General features: G+C 43.7%; 1 protein-coding gene across 7 annotated transcripts; it reads right to left on the minus strand.

Annotated features, from left to right (window-relative positions):
* Positions 1–344: 344 nt before the first annotated feature.
* On the minus strand, positions 345–7,366 carry LOC148875912 (wax ester synthase/diacylglycerol acyltransferase 4-like). Of its 7 annotated transcripts, XM_088965706.1 has the most exons (9): positions 7,028–7,366; positions 6,817–6,850; positions 6,652–6,714; positions 5,677–5,781; positions 5,249–5,595; positions 4,560–5,138; positions 2,168–2,521; positions 1,243–1,380; positions 345–742 (listed from the first exon to the last, which is right to left on the minus strand). In XM_088965706.1, exons 5-9 carry the CDS (start codon positions 5,456–5,458, stop codon positions 599–601), a joined length of 1,425 nt encoding a protein of 474 aa, XP_088821832.1. In that variant the 5' UTR covers positions 5,459–5,595; positions 5,677–5,781; positions 6,652–6,714; positions 6,817–6,850; positions 7,028–7,366; the 3' UTR covers positions 345–598. The 7 variants fall into 7 exon arrangements, with proteins under 7 accessions (XP_088821832.1, XP_088821829.1, XP_088821831.1 ...); XM_088965703.1 differs by having other exon boundaries at positions 6,817–7,366; XM_088965705.1 differs by having other exon boundaries at positions 5,677–5,789; positions 6,817–7,176.
* Positions 7,367–23,945: the final 16,579 nt, after the last annotated feature.

A 23,945-nucleotide genomic window follows, 5' to 3' on the forward strand; every position in this document is an offset into this window, starting at 1 on the left:
TTTTTAATATTTCGGTTTTTCAATATTTTGGTTTTGATTCAATTTTTAAATTAAAATTTTGATTTATTCAGTTCAGTTTTTTACCCCCTATGTACAACTGCAATGGATGTTGGGACTGGTTGTTGGTACCAGATCCGAACTCCCCTATTACTTTTATCATCCTCCATGAATGCTTTTGCAAAACACGTTTTAAGCACTGCTTGTTTGCTGTACAAATTGCAATTGTACAGTTTAAATTCTGATTTATTTTTGCGTCAGATCTGTCCTTCTCCAGTTGCGCAGGAGGATAACTATTCATTTAGGAGGAAAATAGTACAAAATATGCATTATAAATAAAATGTAAATGAATCAAAAGTGCAAATTTTGTATCAGATAAGGGTTCAAACTATAACCGATCACAAACAAATAGATACAAAACTGAACCAGGTGCAAAATCTATTATATGGTTCAGATTCGCATTACAAACAAATAAGGCCTTAATAAATAAATATAACCGTTGACAACAACTTAATGTACAAGAATATAAATTTGACTAAGAAATTATATAATATAATTTCAAGGTAGTGCATATAGATATTGAATTTGTATTCATTTCAATTCAAGTGCAAAGAGCAGCTTCAGAGATCCTCTCAAAGGCCTTCTCCATGCATGATTTGAATAGCTGGTTATCTATGAAACCTTTCTCCACTGCCACTGCTATCCTTAAATTTCCCATGTAACTCACTGCTGTCACTGAAACACTCTGCAAAATAACCCATCAACTTTTTCTTATATATAAGGCCATAGATATAATAGTACAAAATATTTCTGTAACTGGATTATATTGTGTTGATCATAAAGATTTATCAAAAGGATGAGATACTCTGGTCATCACTCAAGACTACTGTACGTTGGCAGAGTAGACTCTGTTCACTCTCTAATACTCTCTCTCTCTCTCTCAAGATGATATAGACTTAGGGTTGTAATTCGGGTTGGCCCAATCCGACCCATTCAAATTTGATAAAAGTTCAACCTGAGCCCGCCCAAGTTATACTCTAATTAAATAGAGATGCAGCTTCAGGAGAGCAAAAAATAAAATCCTAAATCAATTTGGGGAAGTGATGATTTGTGAATTGTGACTGGGTAGATCTCAGAACAGATGCAGATCATCAAGAGAAGCCATGCAAAAAACGGGAAGTAAACATTTTTCTAACATTTTGTACCCACATCACATTCACATAAAAGTAAAGGTAGGTGCCTTACCTGTGGTGCCCCTGCCACCAAAAAGTACAAGCCCCCAATTGGATAACCTGCCAAACACATTTTCTCCTTTGGTCCAACCATATTTGAGATCCCCATGCTCGTTTTCCTTATTGTGCTATGGATGTACTGAGCTGTTTTCTGTAAAACTAAAATGAAACCATTTAAATATATCGCTTTAAATAAGAAGTTATTTCATGAACATTGATGGAATCCCCTGGGCATCATGAATGGAAACCGAATTATCTATGACATACAGCATACTGATAAGAACAAATATAGAGATATTGGCTGTGTTTGGATTACAAAGCTAATATTTTGGGATGCAAATACATATAGAATTACTTGTAAAAAAGTATTTTTCTAAAACACTTTTTTTTTTTTTTATTTATTGCAATTAACCTGGAAACAAACTTGAAGTTTGGTTTGGTGGGCTGAGTTAATAGGTGTTGTTTGGTACCATTCTCACTTCTACATGTGGTTTGGTCATTAGTACAAATTTGTGAGAGAAATATTTTCTTACCACAAATGTTTTGATTTGATCAATACAACAGTTGGTTCTATTGCTGCTTCTTCGTGAAAAGTCAAAATTAACAATTTTCACCATGCCAACATCAATCCCATGCAATATTATGTGACAAGACAATTTCTCAAAAATTTGTATCGATAAATTCAAAACGTGTCAGATAGAAACAACAGGTGACGATGATCTTATTAGAAACCCCAAGTGAAAATGGCTTGGTTGAATAAACCATTTTGATTTTGTGTTGTTTCCACTCTAAATTTGAGAGAAATTTTACTTCGTCTTCTCATGTTTTACTGACAACCAAATACTAACAATATCAATATTTCTCAAAACAATCGTTTTCACAAGTTTTTGTAAAACCAACCAACCAAACAAAGCCATAGCCATAGTAGGGGTACTTGCCTCAGGGCCTCTCAATTGCCTCATGGTATCAATTAGTTTTCCGTTGAGATATACAGCCAATGAGCTTCTCTTCTTCCTGATTATGTGCTTTGCTTTGAGCACAAAATCGAGAGGATTTGCAGTATCAGAATCAGCTAACTTTGGGATTGGCACATGTAAGAAAGCAAAATGATTCCCCCAGGGTGCCTTGGTGCCTTGTTTCATCATCTCCTTGATTGGCTGAATATTACTGATAATTCTAGTGTTGAGCAGAACCAATGCCGTAGAGCATAAATTGCTTGATTTTTTGCTTGAGGTATGCATGTATAGCCGGGTACCGTAGAATATTATCCCACACAGCACATCATTAATCGTCTGAGAAAAAATAAGGTATAAGAAAAGGGTAAAAGTGGAAACCAACATGTCAAAGAAATTAACTATTTATTAACAAGTAGGTTTGGCTTTTATAAGGGAGATTTTGAAACAATTTCTAATCTATTGGGTACTAATATAATATAAACAGATAAAAGTATAATGAAGATTTTCTTTTTTATATTTACAAATTACAAGGATGAATTTTCAGTTATAGGCTGAGTATCTAAATAATGAAATTTGCTCATTATTTTTATTTATATATTTTAGTACTCTAATTTTAACATTTAACATTCCATCAAGCTAATAAAGGCGATCCAGAGTACAGCATAATTGTGGAAAAAAATGAAGAACCTTAATTTAAGGCCCACCTAAGCCTAACTACAAAATATCTAAGCCTTTTCGGCCAATTAAATTAAACCTAAAAATTCAAAAGGATCAAAATGGTAGAACCTGAATTAAGGCCCCATCTCACCCTTTGACCATAGATGGTTAGGAAACAAAGGCCAGAACTAACCTATTTTTGCCTTACTCATATGGGTCAAACCTTTTATTCCCATAAACCAGGCCAGAACCCTATCCCACCTCACATCTTGATGCTCAATTAAATTGAAGTATCACCTATACAAAAATCAAGACAAATATCTATTTTATATATAATAAAATACCATATAATATCTTATTTTGTATAAATTAAGTGACATATGCCCAAAATCCATCTCGTTCAAAATTCTAATCCGTAATGTCAATACATATCGTATCAGGGCCTTTCCAATACAGCCTAGTATAGAGAGTATTTCGGATCAGAAAATGGTTAGGGTAGACGGGCCTTAAACTGACCCTTATCAATCTGATTTAAAAAATTAAAAATAAAAATAAAATAAATAAAGAAAAAACATGAGTGGGTCCGGTCCACACCCTTATCAAAAGACTAGCTTTGATTTCAGGCTAACATTGGGAGATAATCAGCCCTTCTCTCTCCCTCTCTCATACTTTATGCTTTAATTTGCATCCTTCTGACAATCCGAGTACAAAGGAAAACGACGTGGTCTGTGTACCCCACCTACCAACCCATTTCTCACTTCTATCTTCTCCTTTTTTCTAGGTCTCCTTGTCCAGCACCGGCAAACAATCTATTGTCTCCTAATTTGTCGTATTGGGACTTTGATTTGCCAATTGCCATAACCCATTCTCAGCCTTGTTCGTCAGCAGCTGGGCCTCTCTCGTGCTGTTTGTACCAGGTCGACAAGGATATAACATAAGGGTCATAGCTCCCAGCTGTAGTGGAACATGACCTGTACAAATCATCTTCTAACTTTATCCTTTGGGCCATGCCAAATTGCCAGGTGGACCAAGTATGACATGTCACTATATTCAAACTGTAATTTACAAAGAAATTGTTTCAACTGAAACCAGGAAAAATGTCCCTCAAATAATTTCTCTCTGCTTGTTGAACTTGAACTCTAGAAGGTTGCTGCTATATATAAGAAGAAACTATTCTAAAAATCGTACAACTTCAATTGGACCGTCCCAAGATAGAATGGGATCGTTTGACCCGGTCCACTATCGTCCCAAATCCTAATGTACTTGGTTTCACTTCCCCATAAAGAAAAAATCGTACTTGTTGATCTGCTCCTCTGATTCTGATATTAACTGCAACTATTAATGGATCCCCAGTAATAAGGACCAGTAACAGACCACAGGAGGTGAAGCTTTTAACCATTGGATGGTGTGAGATGGCACATTAATTACTCTAATGAGATGCAATGCACCAACTCTCTGATCATGACTATCCTGAGACTTCTTCCAATGAAAGACAGACACGTTAGCCATTTATTTCACCATTGCATTATTATAAATTGGGTTTCTGACGTGTCTACACCCCATTGGTTTGTCTAGGATGATCTGGAGACCTTGTAGGCTTGTACCAACTGTGAAAATTGGCAGGGAATGGATTGGTTACGCATGGTTGACCCAGTTCCCGGAGACAAAGAATGGGGAAGTTTAGAACTGAAGCTCTTGAATACTGTAACAGACTTACCACTCCAATCTTGTCCTTGATTTGTCTGATCTGATCAATTGATAAAGTGAGGGTAGAGACGATTTTTGGTCGGAATTCAACCCCAGCATCTCCAGACCTGATCGGAGTCTTGTCATCTTCCCAGAAGTTGCTCCTCAGAAGGCTCCAAGCAAACTCCGAAGTAGAGTTGAAGACCATGGAGATATAGCGAAGTGTTCTGGCTAAAATGCCGCAGCTCCCATGGTCATCTTGTATCGGTTTGGACAGAGATGCCGGAAAAGTTAAGGGAAGAGAAGGGTTATCGGCTCTCTGCAAGCAAGAAAACAGTGCACCCATGAGTGAGAAGCCATCACCCAATGCATGGTGAAGCTTGAACACCACAGTCCCAGCTGCGCTGCTGGTTGGGTACTTAAACAAGTGGATCTCCCACGGTGGCCGGTCCGGTCGAAGAGTTTCCGTCGATATCTTCGACATGTAGTCCTGGAAGTAACCATCGTAGGCAGCTGTGGATAACCCGCCGGGGAAGACAGGGACATGAACGTGGTCTTCAGGCTTGACAGAAACCCTTCGCCATTGCCCTATTCCTTGGTCGTCTTTAACCTGATCACCCAAACATTTACCAACACTAATTCAAAATTGAAATCTAGACTGAGAAAGAGGAAGCGCGTAAAATGGGTGAGGGAGAGAGAGAGAGAGAACTAACTACTAACCAAGATGGAGGAGAAGCGTGGGTTGATGGGGAGAAACATCTCTTTAATCAAAGCAACGGTTTGCGAATCATCGATGGGAACCTCGATTTCCAGAGCAGCCAGAATGCAGAGAGAGAGAGCTGAACTATTTAAGTACTGGGCATGTGGGCTGGCGAGCTCAGCTTCATCCGATATTTCTTCTGCAACTGTTGGTGTTAGCTTACCCTCCATATCGCTGCTGTGTAGTATTTGCTGGAGTTTGATGTCTCCGATCTCTCCTTCCTTCGCAAGCTGCACCACTTTATATTACTTCAGTCCCGATATTGCACTCCTAAGCCTAATGATCCGCTCGAGATTGCCCTTCACACCTGTCAATAACTGACAGTCTCACCACCATTAATGGCCTCACGGCGGGTAGAGAGTGGGTCGGAAAAGTGAGGAGCAAATACCGAGTGCATTAACGGCTGTTCCTGTTCTGTATTGAGAGAGAACAAAAGAACTGAAGTCGCAATAAAACTAAGGCGGCGTTTGTTTGGCAAATCTTTACGCGTGGTCTGGCAAGCTCAGAGAAGAATAAAAAACAAATGAAAATGTCGAATATTAGAAAGCTTCAAATGAAAATTTTGATATCTAGAAAACGGCTTACCAAACGGCACCCAAGAGAGATAGAGGTTATTGTGCCCCTAAGTCAGATGCGACCATGTGGCCACTAGCTACTCAGCTAGTGGTCCGTGAAAACTACGCAAGTGATTATGCTAAATGAAGCATCACTAAAATAAAGCAAGAGTCCACGATCATTTTTTTTTTATATTTATATTAATTAAATGATATTCCAAAATTGCAGGTAAAATAAATCCGAAATTTCAAGCTTTTGGTGGGAAGGCAAAAAGAAAGTTCGCAAAATATATGTTTCATATGTTTTGATGAAATTTCACCGACATCCAAAACGGTCATGACGTGAGGCCAAGGCAAGACTGAAAATATTTTCGTTAAATTAATATATAACAAGGGAAAAAAATAAATTGAATCATAGAATATAGGGAATTATATATATGGAAATAAAACTTCTACTATAGAAAAATGTATATTGAGCAAGAAAATTTACAGAGGTATTATGTTGTATTCATGGATAGACATGCTGAATTCTTAGTTTTCTTGATTTATAAAGTGAACACTGGTTGCTTAATGAGATAGAAAAAGAACCTTATAATGAAAAACAAACTTGAAACTCGTAAAGAAATTACTTTCTCATTAATGAAAATGAACAAAAAAAAAAAAAAGTGATTATTTTCAATATACATGCCTGAACGAGCGAATAAACTGAACAAAATTCAGAACTGTTATATTGCTTAATTATTACAATAGTTTTAGTGGGAAGGGGGATTAGAAAACTTGCAGGATTGAATTAATAAATTAAAACTTACCCAAGAGATTCATCCATACATGTGAACAACCCAAACAGTCCAAAATCAAACCCACCATCCACCCTGATCATGTGAACAACCAGATAAACTGTCATGTTGAATTCCTGTTGTAACTAGACTCCAATATTTACTTTTTTAACAGATATAAAAGATAATGAAAAGAACCTCGATGTCGTCGATTATGGTATGTATTAGAGCCCTGAGGAAAAGGAAAACCATCAACCGTCGACAAATAAGGAACCTTCTGATGATGAGCTCCTAGATAATATATCACAAATCTCTAGCAAACCAACATATATTGACATCCCACTAGTTTGATACTAGACACACATCAATCCAAATACACAAACAAATCTGGTAGTCCGATACAATATACCGTGCAAAGGATTGTACTGATGAAGAGCAAACTTTTCCTTGAAATAATTGGATGCAATGCAACTTATTGTGGTGACTGATGAGATCCCTGCCGTCTATAAACAGATTTTGCATCGGTGTCAAATAGGAAGGTGGCGTATAGGGTAGAAGAAGAGAACTATGTGGCTGCATAGTTGATGCACAGATACACACATTCTCATGGAGGCAAAGTAAGGAATAGACACACGTCAAGGAAGTAGGAAGGATAAGAGGGTAAAGTATAGGATATTGCCAAGTATCACTTGTGTGTTTTGGCCCAATAAAACAACAGAGAGACCCAAATCTCGGTTCGGTAGAAAGCAATCAAAGGCAGAGGTCGAAAATAAATAAATAAAAACCCTGAATCTGCATGATCTAGAGAGAGAAGTGGTAGTTGTTTTGCTGTAAAAGTCAATACCACTAATTAAGTCCACCAATCTGAAGGGAACAGTCCATGGATCGGTGGTGAAACCCATCCAAGCCATCACCTCATCTGCTGCATCGGTACAGTCTCATGGTCATGGAGTATTCATATCATAGTACTGAATTAATGTTGATAAGTTAAGCTGCCACCACATTCTCATCTCACCGACCATAGATGAAAGGAACAAGTCACATGAATTATGAAAGGGGTGGTGCTGGTGCATGCGCGGTGCACCCATCCAGCAACCAGCTCATTGCTCATCACCGAAAGTAATCCAAGACTTGTCACTTCTCATCTGCTTCTCCTGCATTATTAATTTCAGCTGACTGCAACTCACGATATCGCATCATTTGTTGAATATCGCATTCTGGGCTACCCAGGACCCAACAGCCTCAGGATTCTTTGATCTTTATGGTTGTGTTTGTTCTAATTTGTGAAAGAAGGCAAATTAAGGAAGTTCAGCTGTATCCCTTGTATTCATTTCTCTGATGTTTGTTTTGAAGGCAACGTACGGTATGAGAGAGAAAGAGAGAGAGGCGATTACATTTAACAAAATAGAATAGAGAATTAATGACAGGTTACACTGTTTGAAGAAAGTCTTCAGGGGCGCCATTGCCGAGGGCAAACATTTTAAGTGACATTTTTACCCGTCCGGTGTTCTCCATGAATTTCAAATTAGCCCTTTTTTAGAAAAAATATTGGTAAAATTCATATTCTTACGAGGGCATAAATAAATGAAAAAAGAAAAAAAAAATCAATTACATATTTAATTTTTTTTTTGGTCACACGGAACAATGTATTTAGCGAACTAGGGATTTTTTGCATTTTGTCTTGCATTTCATATGGGCATGCGACAAATGCCATTACGCCTGCGTAAAACACATAAGGAAAAATACCAAGTTATTGTAGAATTCTAAATTCTATTCTATCTCTATAAAAATTCAAAATGTCAAATAATATGCTCACCCCTCAATTGATGAACTGATTACTCCAACCATACTTTGGAGCCTAAGAATTTTAATCCTCGCCTGAACCGTCATTCTCCCGTTATAGGATACATTACACACGGGTTGATTATGATATGAAAAAAATATGATAAATGAAAAATGTTTAATCAATCAATTGGAATCATAAATGTGATAGCCAAGTTTTATTTATTAAAATGGGTTTTGATTGATCAAAATTCTTTTAATACTATGTCTTTCCTGCATCATAAAGTTTTCTCATCTCACACTCACACTGAATAGAATTATAGAGAAGATGAAAACAAAACTTTTCTTAATAAATTTTTAACAACCTATCCGGAAAAGGTTTACCTACTTAATTACAAGTTGGGTAAAGTTTTTAGCTATAGAGAGAAATTGGCCAAATTATACAACGTACTTGAAAAAAAATAGAGATTGTTACTAAATTACAAAGACCCCCTGGTACTATGAGGTATGAGAAAAAGACCTCTTGTACTTTGTTTTGTGACAAAAATCCCCTGTACTATGACCATGAGATAAAGACCTCCTATCGTTAGCCTTCTATTGAAATCCATTGTTGTAATAATTTTTAATCCCCATATTATCCTCGTAATAATTATTCAAAGAAAAACATTGTTCATCTTCCCTGATCCCACGATACATAAACACTAATGGCAGCGGACTTCTGAAGTCCTCCCTCTCTCCCTCTCTCTCCCCCTATCTCTCTTCTTCCCCTTCTTCCCCTTCCCCTTTCTCTCCTCCCCTTTCTTCTTCTTCCTCTGTTTTCTGTTCCTTGCTGCCAACGAAAATGAAACCGTCCCACCACCGCTTTGCCCTTCTCTGAAAATTCCGCTTAAAGATTGCCAATACCTTGTAGTTTTGACTTAAATGTTTCACAAGAAGCTTCTTGCTCTTAGTCATAACTAAAAAGTATGAATTAGTGTAGCTGGTAAAAAGGGGAAAAACAAATTGAAGGCTAGTGCACCACACACGAGATGGTCAATATCAAATCTCCAAAATCAAATAGCTTAAGCTTCAAAACAGGACAAAGTATATGAACCATAAGCTTATAGAGTACAGAACTACTGATAAAAAAAGCCGAAGAATCCCTTGTTCAAACCAATTTTGATAGAATAAACTTGATGATAGGGAAAGTATAATCTTTGGTTCTTGATGAAGGAAGATTTGGCCCGACCTCATAATCACTCAATACCTGGCAAAGGCAACAGCTCAGCACAACAGCACGTCCAAGGCGTGAGCTCCGAAAGAAGGAACCAGCGGTCCGAACTCCCTACAAGGAGCCCGAACTCCCCGCAAGGTGCCCGAGCTCTCCCTTATGTCCCAAGCCTTACAAACACAAAGGGCAACAACCCGAACTGTCCTGCCCCATGGCAGTTCGGGACACACCTCTATCCGAACTCAAGACTTTACCTCGCTCACCACTCCAGTACTTCGCCTCCAGGACACCAAACTGAACAACCGTACCACGCCTGACACCGAGGAAGTTCGCACCCAGGGGCGGCGCACCTGACTGACTTGGGATCTGACGCTTGACAGTCGCACTTCAACGGCCACCTGCCACCGCCATCTCTAGTTGCAAAGACGACTCCGACAAAGAGAGCAGTGGTGGTTCTGTCCCAGCAGAGGTGATCACACCCGAACTAGCAGGAACGCAGAGATAATCATACCCGACCTGACAGAAGCTTAGGAGTGAGTGCGCGAGGTGGTTATAAAAGGCTCCTTACCCCCCAAGAACAAGGTATATGAACTTTGCGCCATCTGGTTTTACCTTGCCTTTGAAAGAATACTAACTTGAGCTTCGGAGCAATCACACCGGGTTCCTCCCCGGAGATTCCCCACTTTCTTCTCCGTTTCAAGCCCTCTGTTGCTCAAGTCAAAGGCAAGGTTGTTGACAGTTAGGACCATCTGGATTGCGCACCATCAATTGGCGTTGTCTGTGGGAACGCTTCCAAAAGCCTCCCTCGAAAACTCCCATAACCTCTTTTTTCTCCAAAAAAAAAAAAACCCCAACACTCATGGCTTCTTCCAGCAACGCCGGACGTGCATCGGGCAGTTCACCATCCCCGTGGTGTGCATCGGGCAGTTCACCATCCCCCTTCCGGTGCATGGGATCCTCGGCCTGAATGTGCCCCAAGCAGTGGCACCCATAAACCTTCCTGCCATGAATGTCCCCTTTCCACTCCCTATCGAAACAACATTTACTGAACCAACTACTATCACCCAGGCAACTAGCCAGAGCCAGTTTGATGACATGATGCAGTGCATTCAGGCAATGCAAGCCCAAATGCAACAGTTCCAGCAGCATCAGCTTCAGCAGCACCAAGTACTGCACCACCTATCTCAATATCACTATCAGCAGCAGTTCCCCCAACTGCCTATCAGCCAACCGCAGCTTCCACCGCGGCATCCTGCTCCAAAGCCGGTCAAGGCTTCCCCCTAGGGTGGACGCCATCACCGAGGAGAAGCCTCCCAACTTCAGAACCCCCCTAACAGCTAGGCCTCATCCCTGGGCTGAAGGGAAAGAAAAATCACCCCCGCATCGCAGCTCGCAGGCGGGTCGGGAACCTCGCCCGCAAAGTCAGCACCTCGGCGCTCCAAGCCTGAGTTCCCACTCACAAAGAACCGATTCAGCACCCTAGCAGCGGACTACCAACATTTCGGGCCCATTGTACCGACGGTTCTACACGCTCCCCTACTTGCGTTGCTTGCGACCTGCCAAAGCCAAGCTCGTACTCCGTGACACTCATGAAGGTCTGTGCAGTGGACACCTGGGGGGTAGAGCCCTCACCCAAAAGGCACTTCGACAAGGCTACTACTGGCCAACATGAAGACAGAGGCTGTCGAGCTCATTAGAAAATGCGACAAGTGTCAGAGGAATGCCAACATCCACCATCAGCCTGCCGCCGACTTCAAGTACCTCACCAGTCCATGGCCCTTTGCGCAATGGGGCATCGACCTCCTGGGGCCATTCCCGCTAGCAACAGGTGGGAGGAAGTTCCTATTCGTAGCGGTAGATTATTTCACAAAGTGGATAAAAGATGAACCCCTACCAACAGTTACAACCCGAAACATGTAGAACTTCTTTTGGAAGAACATAGTATGCCGCTTCGGGTTACCTCGGGTACTGGTCTCCGACAATGGCAAGCAGTTTGAGGATATCAAGTTTCAAAAGTGGTGCCAAGGTATGGAAATTCGGCAGAACTTCAATCGGTTGCACACCCGCATGTGAACGGTCAGACAGAAGTAATGAACAGAGCTATCCTCCGCGGACTGAAAGCATGACTGGACCAAGCTAAGGGGTTGTGGGTGGACGAGCTACCAAGTGTTCTATGGGCTCACCAAACCACGAAAAAACCGCCACAGGAGAAACCCCCTTTAACCTCACCTACGACACTGAAGCAGTAATCCCGGCGGACATCGAAATACCTACACTGTGACTAGAAGCATACGACGATCAAGCAAACGGAGATGAGTTACGCACCAACCTCGACCTACTGGACGAGGTAAGAGACCTCACATACATCCAAACCACAGCTTACCAGCAAAAGGTAGCTCGGTACTACAACACCAGTGTAAAAATGCGAAACTTTCGCGTCGACGACCTGGTTCTCCGTAAGATCATGGCACTCGAGCCTGGCGTAGGCAAACTTGGACCGAATTGGGAAGGGCCCTACCGAGTAAGGAGAGCGCTCGAGGGGGCATACGAGCTCGAAACTTTAGAGGGCAAACAAGTACCGCGAGCTTGGAACGTCGTTAACTTGAGACATACTACCTATAGATCACCAAGCGAAGTGGATTAAGTCACTACCAGAGCCAAAGGACTAGGGCGCCGAACTAACAAGGACCTCGGCATGGACGAACAAAGGCAAAAGATGCAAACTAAAAGCTCAGGCAAAGTGCCAACAATGAACTAATAGGGACATCGACATATGGTCAGTTCAGCGATACGGCCAGTTCGGAGGAAAGAGCGACCAACACTTAGTCAAAAGAAGATCATTTCATTGCAAAATACTGTGTACATATGAAAAATATATATATATATATATATATATATATATATATATATACATTTCACGGGCCCGGAGCTACTTCTTCATCATCAGAAGGCACTTCAACGATACCCGAAGGTCCTGCCTCACCCTCAGAATCGCGCTCACCATCAGTTGTGTTGGCCATCTCCTGAGTAATGCGCGAAGTGGATATGACATTAATATCGAGCTCGGGGTACGTATTTCGGATCATCCACCGGCTTAGTTTAAAACACCTTCTGTACGAGTCCACCATCAGGTCATCAAAGCGCGACGAGACAATGTACTCATCGACGACCTTCTTCTTGGCATCTTCAATGCCTTGAGAAAAGATATGCGTCCTCTCCCTAATATCCTCATGAAGGTATTCAACTTGATGCTGCAAATCCAACCTCAGGTCTGCCATGTGCTTCACTACGACTCCCATGGCCTCGACATCTCTCTGAGACCTGGCCTGCTTGGCCTGTGCAGCGCAAGCAGCCGCCTCAGCAACGCGAGCGGCCGCATCAACAGCTCGAAAAGTCACCTCGGTAGCACGAAAAGCCTCTTCAGTGGCACAGAAAGCCTCTTTGGCAGCTCGGCCTGCCTCAAGCTCCTTTTCACTTCGACCGCCAAGGAAAGAACAAGTGATCAAAAGAACGACAGCAAGAGAGATAAAAGCAAAGAGCCTGACAAGAAATCTGACTTACCACCATGGCATGAGTGGCAACACGACAAGCCACCTGGTTCAAAGGAAGATCGGTCCACGCCGCGACCTCCTCGGGGTAAATGGCCTCCCTACTCTTCTGAAGAGCGTGGTTCGGCGACAACACGCTCCTGAACTCCCATTGAGCTCCCAAGCCTGAGAGCCCAACTCGCGTATAAGCAGACCCAGAGTAAGCGGGAGCCCCAGAGTAAGCGAGAGCCTCCATGTAAGTAGCTTCGGCATAAGGGGCCCCTGCCGCTTCTTGCATTGGAGAATCCATCTCGGGCTCCCTAGGCAGATCCTCTAACGGGTAGTCTGGTACCTTGGGCTCTACATCTCGGGGCAGCTCGGCACGAGTTCATTTGGCGACTCGCTTCCTCCTCTTCATGCCGTGAAACAGGTGCCCACCACGAGTCCTTTCCGAGTCCATCACACCAGCGAAAAGAGCTCAGCATCAGAAAAAATGAAAGAACGGAGCAAAACAAAAAACCTGAGTAAGGAACCTACCCGAACTCAGACCGGCCGCAATGAGCTTGGCCTCCGTCAGATAATGATGACATTTTAGCCCAAGTCGTGCCCATTGCCGGAGGCCCTTCACCGTCTCCTTATCAAGCGTAACGCCGACGTCAAGGGCAGCCATCCCCCACCTGGTTTGGAACGGCCACCCCAATTCACTTCGCACCAAAAAGTAGTCTCGTTTCCACGCCGGGACCTTATTAGGAATTTCGTGTAGAAGCTTAAAACCCGGGCGAGGAGACAGGTAATACGCCCGCCTACGCCCGGGAAGGGGACCTGCTTGCTTCTTAAGCATTAAAATGGAGGAGAAGATCTCCAAGTCTAAAGGCAAGACCTAATCACAAAATAGGGAGATTGTCCCCACCAAGTTACGAATGGAGTTCGGGTGAAGCTGGCCGACTGTAACACCAAAGTGGTTCATTACCTCGACAATGAGGGGGTGGAAAGAAAGGCACAACCCAGCAGTGAGCTGCTCCCAGAATATCACGATCTCATCAGGACCGTGTTCCCAAGGGAAACTGCCCGAAGGTATGAAGTAGGTGTACTCCCTAGGCAAGTTGAACCGTGTGATAAGGGAATGAAGCCCCTCGAGCGTCATGGTCAAAGGCCCAAACTTGTCTAACGTCCAACCTCGACGAGAGGAGGACGCCAAGCTACCCGAGGCGACTCGGCTTATGGGTTCAGACTCTTCCTCGAGTTCTACCACAGGTTCACTAGGACTGTCAAGGTATGCAGCTCAGTTCATAGAACCTGCATCTGACCCCCATGAAGAACTGTCTAAGTTATCGGAGCTAGACATTGAAAGGAGAATAAGGATTATAGGAAAGTACTCACACAGAAAAAGCAAACAGACTACAGGAACGTGAACGCGAGCTAGAAACTGGGACGTGAACTGTAACTGAGACACGGGCTCAAGAAGCAAAATGCAAGATAGTGACGGTGATGAACTTACAATTTATCTATAATTTTTTAGGACTTTAGCATGGATTTTTATGCCGGTTTTATTAATTTTTGCCTTAATTTAGCTTAATGCTAAGAATAAGTTCAGGGATAATTAATCCAAGAAAATGAAGGAAAAAGGCAAGAAAAGAAGGTTCAAAAAGACCAATTTCAGTACAGCCCGGTCGTGGAAGCAAGAGAGAGCACTTCGGCCCAAGAAGAGCAAGTAAATTCCTTGAGAAAACCCAAGAAAATAAAGCCTAGCTATGAATAGAATTCGGCCCAGCAAGGAAGGCCCATTCTCAGCCCAAAAGAGCAGCTCAATGTATAGCTATCATGTGCTAAGAGAGAGCCTAAGTGCAGCCCAAATAGCAGCCCTTAGGAGGCTTTCAAGAGAGCTCTAGAAAGTTCAAGAAAGGGGTGTAATACACCCCATTCTAGAGGCTTCAAGAAGGGGCAAGAGCCCCCTTGAAAAACTATATAAGGAGGCCTCTAGGAGGGGGGGAGAGGTGTTCAATTGCTTGAGAGGAAGGCTCTCCCACTCTTAGAGGTTCAACCACCTTGAGAGAAGAGAAGAGAAGAAGGCTAGGCACAAGGAAGAAGAAGAAGAAGGGCTGAAGGAAGTTCAAGACAAGCAAGCTAGAAGAGAAGGTGAGTTCGAATTGAGGGTTTGTGATTCAAAGATCTTTTGTAATAAATCAATTGTAGTTTCATTCTCTTTTGATTTGAATTCAGTTTCTTTGTTATATTTTCTTTCTTCTTTCTCCTTTTTTCCATTCTTCCTTGATGTATTTCAGCTTGTAAAATTTCAGTTCAGCAATCTAATTCTTTTTTATTCATTCAAATGGTCATGAATTGTACTTGAAGTTTCTTGAATAAGGGTGTTATTGTAGATTAATTCGGCCAACTAACCTTCAAAACTCAGATCTGAATTCTCAGATCTGAGATTGCAAGATCTGAATTGCTTGAAAGAGAATTCAGATCTGCAATTTTCAGATTGGCCGAATTTATCTATAGCTTGAATTCCTAGAGTGCTTGAGAGAGACTCTAGGAATTCAGATCTACTATTCAAGAACTGAATTGAGTGCAAGGTTAGAGATAACTTGCACAATTCAGTTGGTGATCAATTCAGATTTGAATTGATGCCTTAGAAGTGTTTGAAGAAATGCATGCATGGGGATTAGATTCTTGCTAGAGATAGAAGAACCGTCACTCATGCATAGGATGAACATGCGCTTGAGAGAGGTTGTTCATGACCTTGGGGTTTCACCAAACCAAGGCTCAATCATGATTTATTCAAATGATCCAAATTGATAGATTGTTGAATTCTGAGATTGATATTTACTGCTTACTCTTCTAAACTGATTTGAAGGCAATTGGGCCAATGATTTAGATAGATTTTAATTTAGGATTTTTTTAGCTTTCATTAAAGTTTTGATTTATTTGTTGATCAGATAAGAAGTGCTCAATTTAGTATTGGTAATTGTTTCCTAAATCCTCGTGGGAACGATACTTCACTCACTACTTTATTACTTGAACGGCTAGTGCACTTGCTAGTGTCACAATGAGCCACACATCAACGGCGACTGGGGTCTACCACTACTTATGCCCATAGTAACCGAGAATCAACAGCACAGATCAAAGATAATCCGACGGCCCGCAGTCACGCTGACTGCATGCCTTAGAGGCTAAGACGTGACTGGCCGCACATCTTCTGAGACCGAGACATGATTGGCCGCACGTCTTTCTGAAACTGAAAAAGACACCTGCTGTCATGTCTCCCAGCCACGCGCTTTTTGAATTTTGAAATAGGTGCTCGCCGTTATGTCTGTCAGCATTTATAGACAGATTGGCGCATTTCCCATCTTTTTGGTGTTCGAGGAAACCCGGAAAAATCCCGACAAGCGCGCACTTCACGCTATCAATCAAAACCAGTTCAAAGTACGAGACAAATCCACCCGCCACCTCACAAACTCTTTGTGCCACGGAAAGTCCCTTAGCGCGAGGAGTGGGGGGCAATTGATGAAGGAAGATTTGGCTCGACCTCATAATCACTCAACACGTGGCAAAGGCAACAGCTCGACACAACAGCATGCCCAATGCGCGAGCTCTGAAAGGAGGAACCAGTAGTCTGAACTCCCTACAAGGAGCTCAAACTCCCCGCAAGGAGCCCGAGCTCTTCCTTAGGCCCCAAGCCTTACAAACACAAAGGGCAACAACCCGAACTGGCTTGCCCCATGGCAGTTCGGGACACACCTCTATCCAAACTCAAGACTTCACCTCGCTCACCACTCCAACACTTCGCCTCTAGGACACCAAACTGAACAACTGTACCACGCCTGACACCGAGGAAGTCCGTACCCAGGGGCAGCACACCTGACTAACTTGGGATCTGACGCTTGACAGTCGCACTTCAACGGCCACCTGCCACCGCCATCTCCAGTTGCAGAGATGGCTCCGATAAAGAGAGCAGTGGCGGTTCTGTCCCAGCAGAGGTGATCACACCCAAACTGGCAGGAGCACAGAGATAATCATACCCGACCTGACAGAAGCTTAGGAGTGAGTGTGCGAGGTGGTTATAAAAGGCTCCTTACCCTCCAAGAACAAGGTATGTGAACTTTGCGCCATCTGGTTTTACCTTGCCTTTGAGAGAATACTAACTTGAGCTACGGAGTAATCTCACCGAGCTCCTCCCTGAGATTCCCCACTTTCTTCCCTGTTTCAGGCCCCCTATTGCTCCAGGCAAAGGCAAGGTCGTTGACAACTAGGACCGGCCGGATTGCGCACCATCAGTTCTCAAAATGGAATGGGTCAATTGACTATGATGTTGAGCAAAAATCCTATACACGGCTTACCTATCCAAAAGAAAAAAAAAATCCTATACATGGATTAGCTTGATGATGAATTAATTCAAAACAACACTCATAGATAGGAAAAATGAAAACAGAAAATAGTTCAGCAACTCTAAGCAAATGCAATTCAAACCAAACCAACCTTCAAGCACTACTCCGAAGATGATGTTTCTATTATCAAGCTGCAGAGATGACCCCAGTCTCGTTGTGATCAAAAACTCAACATTCCTATAGTTGGGGTTAAGCTTGATCTCCTCATCGTCATCATTTTTGGATGAACACAACGAGAGAACACCAGGTCTCGAGTGGCATTTTTTGTTTAAGTCTACAGCCCACTACCACCATTCAAACAAGTGACCTTCTCATTTTTAAGAAAAAATATGGGAGAGAGAATGAGAGAAAAAATATGGGAGGAAAGATTGGGGGAAGAGGTTTCACTACTGCTCGGTCGTTGCTATGTTTCTCGGTCCAGAGGTTCAAGACAAAGGTGAACAGTGTGTAATCTCGGGTATTAGCTACTTAGAGGAGAAAGAGAGAGGGCCAACTAGAAAGAGAGGAGGAGAAAGAATGAGAGAAGATGGAAAGAGGAGTTCGAGGGAGAAACTTGTCGCCGTTGTGTTGCTCAGTCGAAAGGTTGGAGAGGAAGGTGTCATGTATTAGTTTGCATTCCAATTGTGTTTCAATTGGAATCAAAATCACCCAAACTGCCTTCTGTCATCGACAACCTAGTTGATGTTTCCATGGTTTGCATGCAAGTCGACAACTGTTTTCCCCCATCCTAACGATGCAAGCCTGGTTTTGATGTTTTGTTGTAGATGCAGTGGTGATGATAAGGGAGGAAAAACAAAGAGAGAGAGAGAGAGAGTGAGGTCCAATGAGGGAGGTTCGCTGCTAAGAGTTGTGATGGAGGGTGATTTGGCACGACCTATTAAGTAGAGGTCACGTGGACGCGATCTGCCCGAAGGATGACAACTCAGCGAAAAGAGCCCAGTCAACAAAAGTTAGAGCTCAGGTATTCGGTCACCTCGGCCCAAAACCACCTTGGCGTAAGGGCATCTCGGCACCTAATTCAGCTCGAGGCTCAAGACCCGGAATGACACATCATCAACTCCAAAAGCTGCCCAATGAACTCCAAGCCTCGATGGATCACGCTGCATAATGGCAAGCCTTATCCTCTCCTCGCCCGGATTGGGCAGACACAATAGACCTCCTTAACAGATACAATACTCCTCGGATAAAATAGGAACTAACCTCATCCATCCAGGCTGAAGATCCCATAACTATTCCGTGAGGTTCACGGCAGCTCTATATAAAGGCGGCAACCCCCCGGGGGCCCAGGTATGCATATATCACTGGGTTACCCACCCCGGGTTCTCTGAGCTCACTGTTTTGCAGAACAACCTGCTCGTTGCACATTGAACATTGGGTCATCATCTAGAAGGGAGCATCCAGATTGTGCTCCATCAATTGGCGCCATCTATGGGAAATGATCAAAAGGTCATCCCAATCTTAGTTGCAGTTCTAGTTTTTGCTCCAACATCAATGGATTCTCCCAACAACACCGAGAAAGCATCTAAATGAACGTCACTGGGGGCAAGATCAGCAATCAACCTTTCCTCAAGGCCCCACAGTATGTATCAACCAATTTACTATTCCCCTTACAGCTTCAGGTGTCCCATCACTGTTTGTACCATAGGGCACCCAACAAGTGAACGTCCCGCTCCCCCCAGTAGGTGTGACCTTCTCTGTGCCTTCCGTGATCCCCCTGGAGTCGAGCACTCCCAGTTCCATGAACTTGTTCAGTGCGTCTAGACGATACAGATCCAAATGCAACAGATTCAACAGTTTCAACAATATTAGCAGTACTACATGTACCAGCAATATCAACAGCAATCTCCACCACTGCAGCCAAACCAGTAGTCGATTCCACCTCGGCACATAGGGTTGCGCTAGGGGCAGAACCAGAACCGGCCCGGAATCAGACAGAACGTCCGTCGATCCCATCATCGGGGTGAGGGGACCTCCTAGGTGCCAGTCCCTCCCATCGGCCAGACTCCACCTCGTGGAAGGAGGGACGATCAACACATTCCTCCAGTATCACAAGGAAACCCTAAAAATAAGCCCGAGGATAGCCAACTCAACAGGGTCAACAAGCTACGACACTCCCAACAAGAGAACAAAGGGTCGTAGGGAGATAACAACCAGCCTGGAACCAAAGGCACGAACTCGAGGCCAGTCCCTTCAGTTCCTCATGATAGCCAGCACGAACTCCACAACCAGGAGAACTCAACGAGAAGGAACCAAGACCCACCTCACGATAATGTTCAAGAGCACGAAAGAACCAGGGTCAAGATACCAGACCGGACCGAGGTTAGCAGCACCAACGTTGAGCTAGTGAAGAAGCAATAGTGGCGACGCTGCAAGACTCGTCTCTCCTCGGCCAGAAATAGTCCACTAGCGAAGCCAAGCCAACAAGCAGAGCGTGTTAAAGAAAGGGAAGAAGCAAGCTCGGTGGTAACGAAGACTGCACCTCCCTTGCTTAGTCAATCATCTCCTCTGTCTCCCGAGCTCTTAGCAGCCCCAATGCCGAAAGATTTCAAGGTTCCACCACTAGACAAGTATGACGAGTCATTCGACCCCAACGATCACATCGATTCTTTCCTGTCTCAGATGCACCTAGTCGGGGCTGACAAAGCCTGTATGTGTGTGGCCTTCTCCACTACATTCAGGGGAGTAGTTCGAACCTGGTATAGGAACCTCGCACCAGGCTCCATCAAGAGCTGAGCGTAGTTTGCCGACTTATCCACTGCGCATTTCATTACCAGCAAGAAATGCCCGAAGTCACAAGAGAGCCTTCTAAACGTGGTTCAGAGGGAAGGAGAGTCGATCAGAAGCTACATCAAGCGCTTCAGTGACACTTGCCTGAAGATACTGGACCTCGATCCAGCGGTGCGTCTCACTATAGCAAAGAAGGGAATCGCCCACAGAGAGTTCAAGTGGCTTGTGGTAGCCAACAAACCAAAAAATATCACTGAGTTCCTTAAGTTAGCAGACGAGTTCATCGGTACCAAGGAGGAGATTAACCAGAAGACTGATAATCCACCGGCTGAAAAGAGGAAGAGAGAAAATGAAGGGACGAGCAACAAAGCACAGAAAAGAAAGAAAAGTAAGTCCCCAAGCAGGAGAAGAAGCAGGTCCCCCTCGCACGACCACAAGTCAAGTCGGCATTCCAAGACTCCGCCAGTAGAGAGAACGAACTATACATCTCTGAATTCTAAGCGATGAGAGATCTTAATGGCCATTAAGGACTCCTCCTTTGTCAGATGGCCGCCCAGGCTAAGGGTAGACCCAGCAACAAGAAACCCAAAAATCTATTGCCATTTCCACCGAGATCATGGACACAGCACAGAAAATTGCAGAAATCTCCGCGATGAGATCGAAGAGCTTATCCATCGCAGATACTTGAAGAATTACATCCTGTGAGAGGAGAAGGGACAGGAAAACTGACAAAGGGATCGTCAGGGGGACCAGAGGAGGAATGCCCTCGAGACTAGCAGGCAGAATGAACAGCCACCTCGACAACTACCAAAGGAGAGGCCAGTTCGCGAAGTGATCAATATGATCACCGGTGGGTCCATTATTGCAGGATGTACATCAACAACTAGGAGGACTTTGGTCTGTGAACTAGAGAATGAAGGCAAAAAACTGCCAAAGCGACCTCGGCTTGAAGAACCTATCTACTTCACTGAGGATGATGCGCGCAGGATTCAGTATCTTTATGATGATGCCTTAGTCATGAAGCTCAGAACCAACGACTTTGAAGTGAAGCAAATCCTGGTGGATTCGGGCAGCTCGACGAATATCTTCTTATAGAGACCTACGATAATCTATAGTTATATCAAAATGACCTAAAGCCAGCATACACACCCTTCGTAGGATTTAGCGGAGAAGAGTTCAGGCCCCTTGGTCGGGTCACAGTACTAGTGGAAGCAAGCAGGTGGTCGAACATTGTATGATTCGAGCACACTTTCCTGGTAGTCAGGACTCCATCCCCTACAACACGATAACAGGTCAGCTTATTACACATGTTCTACATGCGATAGTGTCCACCTATTACTTAGCGATGAAGTTTCCAACCGATTACAACATAGGGGTTGTGCGAGGTGACCAACTTGAATCCCGTAAGTGTTACGTAGCCGCTCTGAAAGGAAAAACTAGTGGAGGATCTCGAGCTCGAACAACAAGTGGTACATACAGAGGAGCGAGCAGCCCCGATAGAAGAATCGATCCACATGCTAGTTTCAAACCAGAACTCTTTAGATTGGTGTCTCGATCAGCGAGCCACTTTGAACTCAACTAATAAGTTGTTTACTTAAAAATTTAGATATTTTTGCTTGGTCCACTTCGAACTCACAAACTTAATGCGACAAAAGAAATGCAACCTCGCCCGAAAATGATGGAGAGTAGTCGATGAGGAGGTTGAGAAGCTCCTTGTGACATACTTCATCAGGGAAGTCCATTACCTGAGTTGGGTGGCCAACCCAATTCTAGTAAAGAAGGCCAACGGAAAGTGGCGCATGTGCATCGACTACACCAACCTGAACAGATCCTTCCCGAAAGACTGCTTTCCACTACCCAAGATTGACCACCTAGTGGATGCGACCTTGGGGAACAAGTTGTTGAGTTTTTTGGATGCCTATTCCGGTTACAACCAGATTATGATGGATTCTGTTGACTAGGAGAAGACCGTATTTGTAATTGAGCTCGGGCTATACTATTATAAGGTTATGCCCTTTGGATTGAAAAACGATGGGGCAACATTCCAGCGCCTTGTAAATAAAGTTTTTGAACCATTAATTGGTAATAAAATTGAGTATTATGTGGACGACATGGTCGTGAAGACCCAACTTTCGAGCTCTCTATTAAGTGATCTGAATGACGTTTTTCAAATTCTAAGGAAGTATAACATGAAGTTGAACTCGAGAAAATGTGTCATCGGAGTCATGTCGGATAAGTTTCTAGGTTACATAGTGAACCGACGCGGCATCGAAGCCAACCCGGAAAAGATTAAGGCCATCTTAGATATGAAACCATCTCAAAAAGTAAAGGAAGTTCAGAGACTGCCCGGTCGAGTAGCAGCCTTGAGTCGGTTCATGTCTAAATCGGTGGGTCGATGTCTGTCCCTTTTTAAGGCAATAAAAAAGAATGAGCACTTCGAATGGGCCGAGGAGTGCCAGTTCACGTTTGATGATGTAAAAAAATATTTAAGTACTACTCTGGTTCTAACCCGACCTGAAGAAGGAGATGAGTTAAAGTTGTACCTCGCCACGATCGACGAGGTAGTCAGCTCGGTACTGATCAGAAAAGTAGACTGGGTCCAACGACCCGTCTACTATGTTAGTAAAGTTTTGCAGATGTCGAAACCAGGTACCCCGATATCAAGAAACTAGCATATGCACTAGTCATAGCAGCCCAAAAACTATGCCCATACTTCTAGGCTCACACCATTGTTGTCCTGACCAACAGGCCTCTGAGGCAAATTTTGCTCAAGCCCGAGGTATTTGAAAGATTAAAAAAATGGTCCATTGGACTGAGCGAATACAATATCCGGTTTGAGCCCCGACCAGCGATCAAAGCCCAAGTCTTGGCAGATTTTGTCATAGAATGCACGTTCAGTACATCGACCCCAGAACTGACTGAGCCCGCTAATATGTTGGAGGAATCGACCAGTGCGGCACCAGTCCCCACAGGGTTAAGTCGATGTGGGACAAGGAGCCCTGGATCCTCCATGTACATGGCTCGTCGAATCTGCGGGGAAGTGGCACCAAACTAATCCTGTATGGACCAAGCGAGGTGAAGCTAGAGTACACCCTTCGGTTTGGATTCAAAGCGTCGAAGAACGAGACAGAGTACGAGGCACTAATCGCTGGACTCAACCTAAAAAAGGAAATGGGAGCAAAACACCTCGTCATATGCAGCGATTCCCAGTTGGTGGTCAACCAGGTTAACGATGCTTATGAGGCTTGCAACAAAACCATGGCAGCATACTTAGTCAAGGTCAAAGCGATTCTGTCGAACTTTGACTCTTGCTTCCTCATGTAGATACCAAGATCCGAGAATGCTGAGGCCGATGCACTATTTCGATTGGCCAGTATCGGTGACACCACAAAGCGGATAGTATATATCAAAGACCTGCCTCACCCTAGCATTCTCGGGGGGGGGGGGGGGGTGGGCAAAAGAGGTCGCTCTCGTGTCAGTAGCAGAACCAAGTTAGATCGACCCACTCGTCAATTAATTTCTCCACAGGACCCTGCCAGCAAAGCGCAATACAGCTCGGAGGATAGAGTGACAGTCAGCCTGATATATTTTGATTGATGAACAGTTGTATAGAAAATCCTCCACACTCCCCTACCTACGTTGCTTGTGGCCTTCAAAAGCGGATCAAGTACTATGCAATATCCACGAGTGACT

The sequence above is a fragment of the Nelumbo lutea genome, chromosome 1 (genome assembly GCF_056320005.1).
Source record: "Nelumbo lutea isolate HS-2025 chromosome 1, American lotus-T2T, whole genome shotgun sequence".
In the NCBI taxonomy this organism is placed as follows: Eukaryota; Viridiplantae; Streptophyta; class Magnoliopsida; order Proteales; family Nelumbonaceae; genus Nelumbo; species Nelumbo lutea.

What these genes read in the sequence shown, in the direction of transcription:
- LOC148875912 (XM_088965706.1), bottom strand. Translation starts at nt 5,458, where the DNA reads ATGGAGGGTAAGCTAACACCAACAGTTGCAGAAGAAATATCGGATGAA. An exon ending in TCAAGGACAAGATTGGAGTG is followed by an intron (nt 2,522 to 4,559) that starts GTAAGTCTGTTA and finishes ATTTTTTCTCAG; the next exon opens with ACGATTAATGATGTGCTGTG. An exon ending in TGGTGGCAGGGGCACCACAG is followed by an intron (nt 743 to 1,242) that starts GTAAGGCACCTA and finishes GTTATTTTGCAG; the next exon opens with AGTGTTTCAGTGACAGCAGT.